This window comes from Mus caroli, unplaced genomic scaffold (assembly GCF_978045245.1).
Source record: "Mus caroli unplaced genomic scaffold, Mus_caroli_1 scaffold_7, whole genome shotgun sequence".
Taxonomy (NCBI): Eukaryota; Metazoa; Chordata; class Mammalia; order Rodentia; family Muridae; genus Mus; species Mus caroli.
In genome coordinates, this window is record NW_028227262.1 from 118,188,243 (window position 1) to 118,203,005 (window position 14,763).

Here is a 14,763-nt window from a genome sequence, read left to right on the forward strand (position 1 = left end):
AGGCAAGAGGATGCAATGCAACAGAGGGAGAGACCTAAATACAAACCATGAATGTAAGAAAGTAAGCAAGTCATGGCACAAGACCTTAGCACCAAACAGACACTGACTGCCGAGCAGCAGAGACATGCTAAACCGCCAGAAAAGATGACACCCGAAGACATCAAGCAGGAATTGTCAAGGTTGATGAAAAGAACAAAACTGAGACATTAAAGAAGTGAAGATCAAAGTGTAAGAGGAGATGCTGGTAATGATATGACTGAAATGGGATAAAGAATTCAAAGAAGCATGAAAAATTAAACAGAAACGTCAACTTTAATAGGATAACTAAGAAAATGAAATGAAGAGTAAGACAAATCACGGTGTTTAACAGGCTGCTGAGTTCAGCAATGTAACTAAAGACAACGCCACAAAAGAAGCTAAAGAACAACCCAGCAACCCAAGAAAAACTACCCACGAAAAACTACAGATTTCTTTCAAAGAAACAGGTAGAAAAATAACACACTTTTCTCAACAAATAATAGTGGAAGCCAGTTAACAGTGGAGTAATATTCAAAATGTGTTTAAAAGAATAACTGCCAGCCAAAAAATTCTATATCCAACAAAAATACCCATCTTTAAGAGACAAATGATTCAGATAAACAATAAAGACTTGCCTTCATTATTATTAAAATTTCTAAAAGATGTGCTTTAAGTCAAAGGAGATAAAACCTTAGATCTAAGATCAAAGAGACAATAAATCAGATCAGTAAAAATGAGGGAAAACTCAGGAACCCTGTATAAAATGAAGCAATCTCTGCAGGACCTCAAGTATGCCATCATAAATGAAAGTGAGGGTATCAGTAAATAGAGCTGAAACCACATTCATAATCCTTGTATTAGAAGACAAAAAAAGGTGTTACCAATTTTGTTAACTGTATACTTGTCACAATTTCTATCAGAAATATAATGCAGATGACATTAAAGCCAAGTAAACAAAGGGAAAACTGAAAATATTAAAGGTCAAGAGATGACAAGCACAAAGAAAAAATAAAGAGCACGACAAAACCTACAAAGTAACATGGAAATCTGGCTCTACTGCACTGTGGGTGCCTAGAGCCCTACTGCAGGGGCCAAACAGGGCGATCCAGGAGAGGCTGGTGAGCCGGCCGGCCTACAGACAGGGTCAGCGAGTGACCTTGTCTCAAGAAACAAGAAAGAAAATGCTAAAGGAAGGCACCATCATCCTCACCTGGCCTTTGCACATGAACCATACACACAAAAATTAGTAACAGCTGGGCGTGGTGGCGCACACCTTTATTCCCAGCACTTGGGAGGCAGAGGCAGGTGAATTTCTGTGTTCTCCAGGTCTACACAGAGAAACCCTGTCTGGAAAAAAAATTAATAACAATAAAAAATAAGTAACATCTGTAAGAGTTACTTCTTTAAAACAAGATACAGAAAAGTTGAAATTTAAGACTATAACTCAACAAGTGCTTGCCCAGCATGCACAGAGCCCTGGTTTCCATCTCCAGCACCACACAAAACTGGGCATGTTAACAACCATCTAGAATCCCAGCACTCAAAAGGATCCCAGCAAGAGGATCCCAAGTTCCAAGTTATCCTCAACTACAGAGCAGAATGGGCTACAGAAACTATGCTTAAGATACATAATACTGTCTTTAAGACACTGAAAAAGATACATTTTGCAAATACTATGTAAAAGTGGGTAAGCAACTCATAGTAAAACTTAATTAAAGTTTTAAAAAATTAGCTGGGCAGTGGTGGCTCACGTCTTTAATCCCAGCACTTGGGAGGCAGAGGCAGGTGGATTTCTGAGTGAGTTCCAGAACAGCTAGGGCTACATAGAAAGACCCTGTCTCAGAAAAAAAAATTATGATGTGTAACTAAAAACATGGCAACAAAATATAGGAAGAATATGAGAACCATAAAGAGACATGCAATCTAAACTTACATTCTTCACAGTAACTGTATCAAACAGACGCTACTGATAACGGTTTATGCAATGGGATTAGCAAACCTGACTTATGGCTATATACAGAGCACTGAGCCCAACAACTGCTAAGTCCACAGGCTGGTCAAGCACGAAGTGGATAAAAGCTCAACACATCTGGCCATGAGCAAGTCTATGTTTGGAAGGACATGTACCTGACAGCTATGCAACTCCACTAGAGGTCAGAACAAAGCCAATAACCAGAAAACTCAATGATCCTGGAAATCTAAAACTCTAAAACTATTAAAAGCCATTTCATTTCATAATGAAAATACTAAACCAGACAACAACATATGTAGATCTGATTTTAGATCCTTAATCCATTTGTAATTTTTTTAAAAAATCTGATAATTAGCTTGGCATCTAAAGTTGTTATTTTTAAAAAGGTATAAAGGCTAGATATAGGCTAGGCATAGTGGTGCATGCCTTTAATTCCACCACTCAAGAGACAGAGTGAGGAAGAACTCTGTGACTTCAAAACCAGCCTTGTCTACATAGCAAGTTCTAGGCCAGCTACACCCTGTCTCAAAATGAGAAGCAAAACAAAACACACACACACACACACACACACCACACACACGCACGCGTGCGCGCGCTCGGGGATGGGAGGAGAAAATCTCAAAGAGAAAGAGAAAAAGAGGTAACAGTAAATAGAGTGTAGAAAACAACAGAAAAGATAAGCAAAGCAGGAGTTAATCCTAAACAACTAATAAGCCAAATAAACTGCTTGTAACTGTATGAAGGGTTTAAAGAATAGCAATGCATAATAACTAACCAATATACAACAACAACAAAATCCCAGGAAACCTTGCAAACATTAAACAGTTAAAAAGATATTAAATATTCCTTAATCTCCCTGACTTAAGTTTTTACATGTCAATAGACAATTGTTAAAAAAAAAATTATAACTGATTGGAGCTGAAGCAAACAACCAAGAGGAGTCCTGCACTGTTCATAGACATCGAACAGTTAGGGAAAGCGCTCCCATCAGGCCCTTCCAAAATAGAATACCTAACTCTAAAAGCTCTTCCAGGTAAATAAGCAAGAAAGAATTCATATCTTAACACAGAAAGAAGACATTAACTTCTGAGTTCACTAGTTGAAATAGGAATACTAGATCTAAGAGAAGTATAAAGGAAACACTATGCAACCTTCTCACTAATAAACCCATGGAGAAGGATTCAAGGTAAACATTAACCAATCTAAATCTGTGATAGACCCAAGGAAATACATGATGACAATGGTAAGTACATCTGAGATATAAAAAGTCAGCTTAAAATTAAAAAAAAAAAAAAGGTAACTGATTTCCTACATTAAAGGGTTACATCAGGAAAAACTCATTATCACAAAAGGTAGAAAAAGTAGTAAAATGCAGTATTTGTTTGTTAATACAATTTCTTAGCAATCTGGGAATGTGATGCAAGGCCCTCCAAAATGACACATCAAACATAACATGTGGACAGAGAGGGGTAAGATGTAGCTGCTAGAGATCCTGGTATCATAGCGAAGCCCCAAGGATTCGACATCAGAGGAATCAGATTTTAATAAGGCTTAACAAGATTAGGCTTTAGTTGTTGCACCCAGAAATGGAGTTATCATTGTCTCTGAAGTGAGTTTGTGTTGCATTTTCCTTCACACTTGCCTGGGTTCAAGAGAGAAAGGTGTTTTGTTTGCCTGCCATCTATTATGTGCGTATTTCTGGCCCATAAGGGCCAGAAAAGGGCATCAGATCATCTGCAAAATTGGTAAAAGTGTGTTACAGGATGAACTACACCTTGAGTCTCAACTATACCTGACTGAGATATTTAAGCAGACTCTGTATGTAAGCTTTTTAAATCTGGGGTGCTGCACAGCTCTGAACATGGGTGCTGCACCTGCACCATGAATCACTAGCAGCAGCTGGCCAACTTGGCCAAGATCAAGTGCTTTGAGGGGGTCCACCCCATTATCTACTCCATCTACTAGGAGCACTCCCAGCGATCTGAGAGCATGTCATCGCTGTTGAAGATGAAATCTGATGCACAGCTGTGATGGAAATGGTGGTGGCCCCTGGCACCCTCTGAGAGATTGCTGAGCAGCTCTAAGGAGCTTTGGAGACCATGGAGGCTCTGAGAGGAGACTCGGTGGCAGAGGAGGACTCTGCAGAGGCCACAGAACCCTTGAACAACTGACAAAAATGGTAGATCCTATAGGAAGATGCTTTTAAAAAGTGGACATGTGCAACTGGAAGGAGCAGAGCCTCTCACGCAGAGAATGGCAAAAAGCAGACCGGGCGATGAAGGGTATGGAAGCAATGCAGGAACATGGCCTCAGACAAAGCACATGGCATTATTGAGCTCTGTTGATGACTGTGGTCTGTGTTACCACCGAAGGCCACATGGATGCCCTTGGTCTCTGCTGCCACCTGAAGCCATGTTGATGCCTGTGGCCTGTGCTGCCAGCGAGGGACATGATGGTGTCTGTGGTCTGTTCTGTGACCATAGGTCATGGGCCATGTGGATGTCTGTGGTCTGTACTGCCACTGGAGGCCATGGGGATGTCCGTGGTCCATGCATCACCAGAAACCATGTGAAGTCCATGGTTTGTGCTGCTGCTGACTGTGAAAGGCAGGAAGCCTCTTCTGCAGTGGCAGTGATGACTGCAGACTCACAGCTGAGACTGAGAGACATAGATGTCTTCTGGAACAACCTCATCACTGCCTCTCTCACCTCTCCAAAAGAAACAGTCTAGAGAGGAAGCTATTTTAGAGAATTCCTAACCATTGTGATAGGGATGCTGAAGTTAGTCCTTCACAGTTGATGGTTTCTGGTAGGGGTGGGGAAGGATTCAGGGTTAAAATTTTAAGGGGCTGGCCACTGGGAGTCTGACCATGCTCCAGTGAAAATACGAGCAACCAAAATAGACTTGGTATTTTTATCTATCTTTCTTTTTATTCTAAAGGGGAGGGGGGAGGGGTGTCATGGGTTGGGAGGTGGACCTAGGAGAACTGGGAAGTAAATGGAATGGGATATATTATGTAAAAATCCCAAATAATCAATAAAAATATTATGTTGGATATTAAAAAAGAAAAAAAAACATAACATGTAAGAACACTATATAGGATGTTAATCCATAGGTTCCTGTGGATATTTTTCGGGCTAACTTCTATCTCTAGTCTGCCATACCCTATCAAGAACAGATGCTGCATTCAGCAAATGTTTCCCCTGTATTTTCTGAGGTGATGATAAAAGGATTTGCTTTAGAGAATACAAACTATACCAAAACATACACTACCATTATGTCCTCAACCATATATATATGGTTTATGTTTAGCTCAAAACCAAAACATAAAGAGAAAAGGAAAAGGGTTGGAAGGAAAGAAGCAAGCTTGTGACTTCAACATTCATAGTAATAAACTAGAAAAAAAGGAGGGTGTCTGGTATTGTATAATTGGAATTCCAACCCTAGGAATCCAGCAGGTGGACTGGCACAAATTCAAGGCCAGCCTAGAGTATAAAGCTTGTTACAGGCCAGTCCAGGCTTCATAAAAAGACCCACCCAGTCTCAGGGAATGAAGAAAGAAAGAAAAAAAGAGCAAAAAGAGGAGAACAAAGTAAGGAGAAGAAACCATAAGTAATACAACATAAAGATTCAAAGGGAAATTTTTTTAAAACTATGAATAATTTTATACTGATAAATTCACCAACTTAAATGAGGTGTGCATATTGTGCATATTATTCAAAAGGCATAAACTACCAATACTCACTCAAGAATATAAAATGTAAGCAGCCTTTTATTTATTAGCATAATAAGTTTGAAGTTTAGAAATCTCAAAATGAACTTCAGGCCCACTTTTCACCATTCATCCTTTAAAAGTTCACTATGGTATTATTAATTTATATACAATTTATATAAATTTTCTTCAGGAAATGAAACGGAACTAATTCTTACCTCATTCTTTCTGTGAAGGCCAGAAATACCAACACAAAACATACATATTATGACAAAATTGTAGGCCAGTATCCAAACTATTCAACTATGCATAAGAACACTCAATACAATTTTATAAATCAAATATAACAAGATCTAAAATGAGTACCAAACAGGCATTTTCATAGTATTGCAGAGATGAATTTAAAAATGAAAATTAATGTGATTTATGGTGTGAGAAGTTGATACGGGCAGATCCTTTCACCACCTCAAAAGACACAGGAAATATGCTTGATAAAATGCAGTATCTACTATTCCTGATAAAGATTATAACTACATTTCCTCAAGCTCATGAAAGGTTGTCTATAAAAAGTATAACTAGCACGATACTGAATGACTGCTTTACAAAGCAAAGATATCTACTGTCTCCACACGATTCAATATACTATGGAAAATACCGAACTAATACAGTAAGAAAAACTTAAAAATATCATGACTGGATGAAAACATGAAAAGGGTCTTCTAACAGTACGACAAGACTCTATTCTCCACCGAATATCTCAGGATACCAAAAGAAGTGAGTTTAGCAAGACTGCAAAGTAGAAAACTAACATAAAAATACCTGCTTCATTCATATATACTAGCAATTACCAATTAGAACTTAAAATTTTAAAGTACTATTTGTAATAGGAATATAAAATACTTTGTAACTGTGGTCTTTTCTTCTCGTGCCCCAGTTCCCAAGTAACTACTTGGAGGCTCATTATTTATTAAAAAGTGCCTAGGCCATAAGCTAAGCTTGTTCTCATTAGCTGGTAACTCATTTAACCCACTTAAACTATTCTCTGTCTGCCATATGGCTGGTTACCTCTCCTCAGTTTCATACATCCTTGAGTCCAGGGTGAGTCTTCCCATGACTGACTATCTCCCAGAGTTCCTATCTCTCTACCAGAACTTCCACCTTCTACTTCCTGAGATTTGCTAATAGGCCACCAGCTTTTAATTGACAGATAATTCTTCCACACAGTACACAGAGATTATCCCTACAATACTATGGGACAAACAATACACAGATTATATCCAAGACCCAGCTACTAAGAACTAAAGACAATAAAATAAATGTTAAAAGAACTGGAAAAACAGAAAGTACAAACCACGTTTTAAATAAAGCACTGATAATTTCAATTCTTGCCAAGTTGATCCATGACTGTATTATATACAAAACAAAACCCTATTAGATATTTTTTTAGGCACTTACAACCAATGCCACATGCTTCTAAAATTCTAAAATTCACAAGAAAAGTCAGACCATGCAGAATAGTCAAAATAGTTTTGAAACAGAACAATGCTTGAAGACTTACACTACTTACTCATTACTCATTTGAATACGTACTATGATGCTGAGTAATGAAGATAGTGTGATATTGGCGAAACACACTGCACTGTCAAACCAGAAATTATTAGATTCCTACCTGGTACCGTACACAAAAATTAACTCCGAATCAAATCTTAACTATAAAACTCTTGCAAGAAAACCAAGAGCTCTGATCTTTAAACAAGAAATGTTCAGCTCTAACATCAAGAGCATATTAACAAGCACACAGGTAGAAAAATTCTTACCACAGGTAAAACTTCCAATGTTCAAAAGATGCAGTAAAAGATGAAAAAAATAAAGCACAGACTATAGCATATATTATGGTTTTATATGTCTGGGATGTTTTATTTTTGTCTTGTTTGCTTGCTTTGGGGACAGCGTCTGATGTTCCTAGACCACCCCTCAGAGTTACTGTACTTCTATCTCCATCCACTAAATACAGGCCTGTACCACCAGATCCTATGAAAAATATATTTTCTTATTTTCTTTTCTATTTGTATGTTAATTGTACAAAATAGTGGGCTTCATTATGACATTTTAAATCTTATCCCATTATAACTGTGTCTCTCCTACACTCAAAGAATATATTTTGAAATCCCTCATATCTCTTAATAAATGGCTTGTCTCCAGATAGAAGTCTCAAAACACAGACATAGGTAAACAATTCACTAAAAGAATGGGTGAAGATAAGAACAAATGCTTCACCTATGAAGACAAAAAGATGAAAATATGCTAAGCATTAGTTACTACAAATTGAAAGCAGAAAATATAGACATAGATTATAATAGCTAATATTACAATTATTGACAGACATTACAATCAATGGGCAATTATGTGTAGCAACTGGCTTTTGACAATTTTATTATTTTGTTTTACTAGAATTCCAAACATGAGTACTGTACTTACACCATTTCCACCAACCACTCTTCCCTCCAACTCCACCCATGCCCTCCTTACTCCTTCTCAGTTTCATGACTTTATCTTAGTCATTGTCACACAACTGAAACTTTTATGCACTATGTATGGCTAGAAAACAGCAACGCTGAAGAACTGGGAGTTTAAAAGTTAAAGCAGACATACAATATGCCACCTGGTGGTTCTATTCCTAAGTCTCTACCTAAAAAAGTCAAAGTCTATTTCCATACAAAGACTTATATACAAATGTTCATATCAACAGTAATAGCCCACAAGTGTGACTAGCCCAAGTGTCCATCAACAGATGAACACAGAGGAAAACTAGTACATCTGTGTCTTGTCTGACATAGCAATAACAAAATGAGTTTCAACAAACTTAGATGAAATTCCAAACAAGCCAACTCAAAGAAGTCCAGGAGTATGGTCTGATTACATGAAGTTAAACAAGTGCAATCTCATCTATAGTGACAGAAAGGAAACAGTTGCCTAAGGATGAAACACAAGCAATGCAGGAGGACTAGATTATAAAAGGACTGAGGAAAATTCACAGACTATCAATGTTTGCTACTATGTATAGTGATGGTGGGGTCAGGTATGTAGGTAGACACACATATACATCAACATGTAGATCGAAGTATACATTCCAAGTATGTATAGCTTATAGTGTCGTTTTATATATATAAATCGACCTCTAAACTGTGTCTGTGTCTCTCCTACACTCAAAGAATATATTTTGAAATCCCTCATATATCTCTTAATAAATGGCTTGTCTCCAGATAGAAGTCTCAAAACACAGACATAGGTAAACAATTCACTAAAAGAATGTTTTTTTTTAATCTGTGTCACAGTCTTTTTTTTTTTTAAATATATAAAGCTTAGTCTTATTGTCATATGAAAATTTTAGGTGTTAGGAAAAAAAAAGACGTGGGCTGGAGAGATGGCTCAGCGGTTAAGAGCACTGACTGTTCTTCCAGAGGTCCTGAGTTCAAATCCCAGCAACCACATGGTGGCTCACAACCATCTGCAATGGGATCTGATGCCCTCTTCTGGTGTGTCTGAAGAGAGCAACTGTGTACTCACATACATAAAATTTTTTAAAAAATTAAAAAAAAAGACGCCTTAAAACACAGATCACATTTGCAGATCATCCTACTGAGTACATTAAATACACTACAAGGTTTTAAAGGCTCCACTGTAAGAAGCTTGATAAAAGATGTTTCCATGTCCTACTTTCTTTCCTACTCCCTGGGCAAAAACTTCTTGGCCTCTTCCATGCTTTCAGTGGAAGAGAAGCCAAAAACATCTCTAGTGTTCCTTCCCTTATTTGTTCAACAACTCATCATCAGTGAGGTCAGCAGCGAACTGCAGTGCCCTGGAAGGAATCACTATTAACTAAGTGTTCCTAGGTAACTGAGACAGCCCTGGCAACACAGACTATGATGGGACTAAGTTTTGGTTACTATCACTTCCCCTAAACCAGGCTCCCTCTCTAGAGTCAGAATTGCAAGCAACTATAATAAAGAGAGTCGCACTTGCTTTTAACAGCTTTTTCTAACAATGGGCATTCAACTGAAATCAATTTAAAAATGTAATTATCGTTAATTTGCCTTATAATCAAAAGAAGTTACACATGGTAGTGGTTGTTACTTTATATCACTAACTAGTAAAATCGGATGTCTTAGTGATAAAAATGTAAAACAAGTCAACTTAAAATTATAAAATTATCTATAAACCTCTCTCTCCCTAAGATTAGAAAAAAATATGTAAACTCACGCTTAGAAATTGAAACGAATTTACGTACTTTCACTGGAGGCACTTTAATGGTTTGATATGACATTAATTATCAGTGCTCTGAGGTATAGTCAATTTCAAAACTATGGCTTCCTTATTTGTAAATTTGAGTCATCATCAAGTAAGTAAGTCAGCAGTGTAAAAGACTTGGGGGTAGCTTTGCCATTGTACTGAACAATGGGAGTACCTGGTTTTAGGGTAAAGTATATAGGCTAAAATAGAAAAGTGCAAATTTTAGTTTCTTTAGTTATAAGAAACTAAGCGCAGGCTAGCTTGGAACATGCTATGTAGCTCAGGGTGACATTGAACTACTGACCCTCTTGCCTCTAGTCTCTCCAGTGCTGAGTCAGGCCCAGTTTATGCAATGCTGAAATTTAAAGTAAGCAAGTATTGTACGAATGAGCCATACCCCAGCCCTCCACAGGCTTTATACTGAGTGTTATTGGTCACTATGAAAACCACTGTTCTTCTCCCTCACCAAGGAATAACAGAGCCTTCTTTCTAATTCAGATAACTGGGAACTTAAATATTCAAATTCAAAGCATCTCATAATATTATATACACATGTTGAAAGCCAAATTACAGGCCATTTAAGGAAGTCAGCAATTCTACAAGAAAATCAAGGATTTTGCAGTATCTGTTCACACTACAAAGAAAATCATTTTAGTGCAAATTTCCTTGTCTGTTATATCTGCCAATACTTTTTGAATATGCAACCCCCTCCTATCCAAATCACAGTATTAAAAAATGAATATTGGCTATTGAAAAAAAATTACTTAAAGGAATTTTTTGATAACAGTAGTATCAAAAATTGTTTACCTGATTTATTGTTAGTTAAGTGCTTGATTTCCAGAATGACAATGTAATATACGAAGATGAGTTCAAATCTGTTTCTAATCTTTTTTTAGATTCCTGTGATATTATAAACCTATCTTACATAAAATAATTCTCTACTCCAAGGGACTAGACAAACTTTATAAAGTAAGTGCACAGGAAAAATATAAAAGAGTAATAGCTGCACATAGGCAGCATATATTCTTTTAGGAAGTTTCCTGTAAATACTGAAATATCCCTAATAATACAAGTTTCTAAGTTTCTTACCATTTACAGCTTTTTCAATCAACTCCTCGCAAGCATCAAAGTCACCCTTTAACACCAATTTGTCATGCATATCTGTCAACATTGGATGTTCCAGTGCAATCTTGGTTTTCTTCTGCAGGGATTCAAAAGCCTCTGTATAGTTATGTTGTCTGAAGTGTTTTAGGCAAAGGCGAATGGCTTCCTGTTCGCGGTACTACTAGAACACAAGAAAAGTAGGTGGGAAAAAAGAGATCTGCTTAGCTGCCACTGTAGGAAACAGTTAACAATTAAAAACCAACTAACTAAATTGAGTGTGTATATATAGGGGGTGGGGGTGGGTGGGGAGGTTTCTCTGTATAGCCCTGGCTGTCTTGAAACTCTGTAGACCAGGCTGGCCTCAAACTCAGAAATCTGCCTGCTTCTGCCTTTCAAGTGCTGGGATTAAAGGCGTGCCCCACCACGCCCCGCTCCAAGCGCTATATTTAATCTTGCTCATTAGTTGCCTTTATTTTCACCTGTCAAGTAGTAAAACTGAAGCTTAATGCTACTGTAATAATTAGCCCAAGGTTATAAGTATGTTATCAAAGGAGACAAACAAGATAAAATTCAAAAGCCTTTTACAGAAGGAGAAGGAGAAGGAGAAGGAGAAGGAGAAGGAGAAGGAGAAGGAGAAGGAGAAGGAGAAGGAGAAGGAGAAGGAGAAAGAGAAGGAGAAGGAGAAGGAGAAGGAGAAGGAGAAGCAAACGGCTGCCAGGCAGTGATGGCAAACGTCTTGAATCCCAGGAATTAGAAGGCAGAGGCAGGCAGATCTCTGTGAGTTTGAGGCCAGCCTGGTCTATAGAGCAAGTCCCAGGACAGCCAAGGCTACACAGAGAAACCCTGTCTCAAAAACAAAACAACAAAGACATTCGATGTAAAAAACCCCTTAAGGATGTACATTTTACAGTTGCCACGACAGCGACTAATAACAGCCCAATGCAGACACTGAGATAAAAAACAGCATGAAGTTGAAAGTCAGCACTCAGTTTATAAAACACTTTAACAGGGTGAATGCTAGAAATAAGCTCTGAAAAGTAATTTAAAACAAACAAGCTAAAATTAAAACTATGTGCTGAAATTACATCAAATTTTCTAAGCATATCACTTTACAATGAGAATTAAGAAAACCAATTACATAAAACACTGTATGACAAATAAAAAGATTTACTGATAAACATTACCCCTGAATAAAAAATATACCACCCAAAAACTTGAAAAACAGCCAATTTAGAGTTATCTCACTTCTCAAGTAATCCAAGGTTATCAGATTCCTTATACAATATAATTGTCAATATGTAAACCCATCAAATAATCAAAGCAACTCTATAGCCCCGATCTGACTTTTTTCCACCTTTGGACCTGGCTTATTATAATGCATGTAACAGCAGTTCTAGTAGTGTGAGTGGCATCTACCTAGCATGCTGACTTTAGGCATTTCAATCACGGTCAAACATAAAATTTTCTATCAGGCTGTAAAAGTAACCCACTAAAAATGTATTCAAAATATTCATATTAATTTATATTAAAAATAAAATTGAGGACTAAGTAAATATAATAAGATAACAGCAAACTATAGAGCCATGCTGCCTGAGCCCAAAGACTGACCCAAGCACATAAACCTCTCTGCTCCATTTCTATGAGGATTGATAGTTACTTCTTGTAGAATAGTAATAATTTGAATGAGTTAAGACTGCTGAGCAGCTGACAGACCACAATGTTTAAATGTTACTGATTATTCAGTTTCTACCATTATCAACATTTTGAATTGGTCACAATAAAGAAATTGGCACATTTCTCCCTCGATAGGTATCAAGGTCTAATTTTAAAGCATGGTCCTACCTTGCTGTACCAGTTCAGACAGGGCTGCACGATATCAGGATCATCAATGCCACTGAGTTCAACATACCAGATGCTAAAGTTAAAGCTGGGCCCCCAGGACAAAAGTGGAACTTTGAGGAAAAGTGAAAAGAAGGGGAAAATTAGTATAATTCAAATAAAGCAAAGCCACTAATGTTTGAGTCTATATGAATTTTGTCTTAGGGTTTTTTTTTTTTTTTTTTTTCGGTTTTTTGAGACAGGGTTTCTCTTTATAGCCCTGGCTGTCCTGGAACTCACTTTGTAGACCAGGCTGGCCTTGAACTCAGAAATCTGCCTGCCTCTGCCTCCTGAGTGCTGGGATTAAAGGCATGTGCCACCATGCTTGTCTTAGGGTTTCTAGTCCTGCACAAACATCATGACCAAGAAGCAAGTTGGGGAGGAAAGGGTTTATTCAGCTTACACTTCCACACTGTAGTTCATCACCAAAGGAAGTCAGAACTGGAACTCAAGCAGGTCAGGAAGCAGGAGCAGAGGCCATTGAAGGACGATACTTACTGGCTTGCTTCCCCTGGCTTGCTCAGCCTGCTCTCTTATAGAAGCCAAGCCTACCAGCCCAGGGATGGCACCACCCACAATAGCCCAGGGATGGCACCACCCACAATGGCCCTCCGCACTTGATCACTAATTGAGAAAATGCCTTACAGCTGGATCTCATGGAGGCATTTCCTCACCTGAATCTCCTTTCTCTGTGATAACTCCAGCTTGTGTCAAGTTGACACACAAAACTAGCCAGGGCAAACGTATTCATCAAAATTATTACACACATGGCACACACCTAGATTTCTAGCCCTCAGGAGACTACAGTAGGAAGAACAAGAGTTTCTAGACTACACTGTGAAACTCTTGTCTCATATTACTGTTTTTAGCAAATGCATCTTTAAAGCAAGTGTTTAATTTTTAAAAGATGGCTTGTGATGTTAAAAAACAAAACTGACTGATGCCATCATATTCTCTTAGTTAATAAAATCTGTAATGTAAGTTCAAAGTCATGATACATCTACTCCTAAGTAAATAAAACCAGAACTATGAGGTGATATAACAGAGGTGATATATACTGGCCCTACATACAGCAGATAATATTTTAACCTATATCCAAGTATAGAACATAAATTTCAATTATGTATCAATATATCAATATAGAACCTTGAAAACAAAGCTAGAGGGAAAACTTTTCAAAGGCAATCTGAGCTTTGAAGACATATCCAAATAGTAGGAAAGATGTAAAACGACAAAAAATCTCAGGTTTTCTTTGTAAGAAAACAGATTTCATTCAAGGATGATTCAATAAAAGGAGATACAGTGATGTAATTTACCACCATAACAAAAACTAAAAGGAGAAAATATGTGCTTAATTACTTTAAAAATTCATCTTAAGCCTTAAACATAAACCTAAGGAAATATTAAGTACTCATACTCAAGTCAGAACAAGACAAAGACGCCAATTCCTCTACTAATTCAATACTACACTAGATGTCTTTTTTTCATTTATTTTTATTTTTTTACTTACTCACTTTATATCCCGCTCACTACCTCCCTCCCAGTCAGCTCCTCCCACAAAGTATTGGCCCCCAATGGCCCCCTTCTCCTCTTAGCGGTTAGGCCCCGTCCTGGGTATCATCTCCCACACCCCAGCCCTGGCACTTCAAGTCTCTGCCAGGCTGGCCACTTTCTCTCCCACTGTGGCCAACATATCTCACATCCAGGCAACAGCTTTTGGGATAGCCCCTGCTCCAGTTGTTCAGGACCCACATAAAGACCAAGCTGCACATCTGCTATATATGTGCAG

The 14,763-nt window shown here is 37.8% G+C and overlaps 1 protein-coding gene across 2 annotated transcripts in view; it reads right to left on the reverse strand.

Annotated features, from left to right (window-relative positions):
• Positions 1-14,763, reverse strand: part of Mkln1 (muskelin 1) — a 111,524-nt gene that overhangs the window by 65,890 nt on the left and 30,871 nt on the right. For both annotated transcript variants that reach the window (XM_021164743.2, XM_085840751.1), the window contains exons 5-6: positions 12,939-13,048; positions 11,082-11,274 (exon numbers count right to left, since the gene is read on the reverse strand). In XM_021164743.2, the coding sequence (XP_021020402.1) occupies positions 11,082-11,274; positions 12,939-13,048 (303 nt within the window). The remainder of the gene's footprint in view (positions 1-11,081; positions 11,275-12,938; positions 13,049-14,763) is intronic.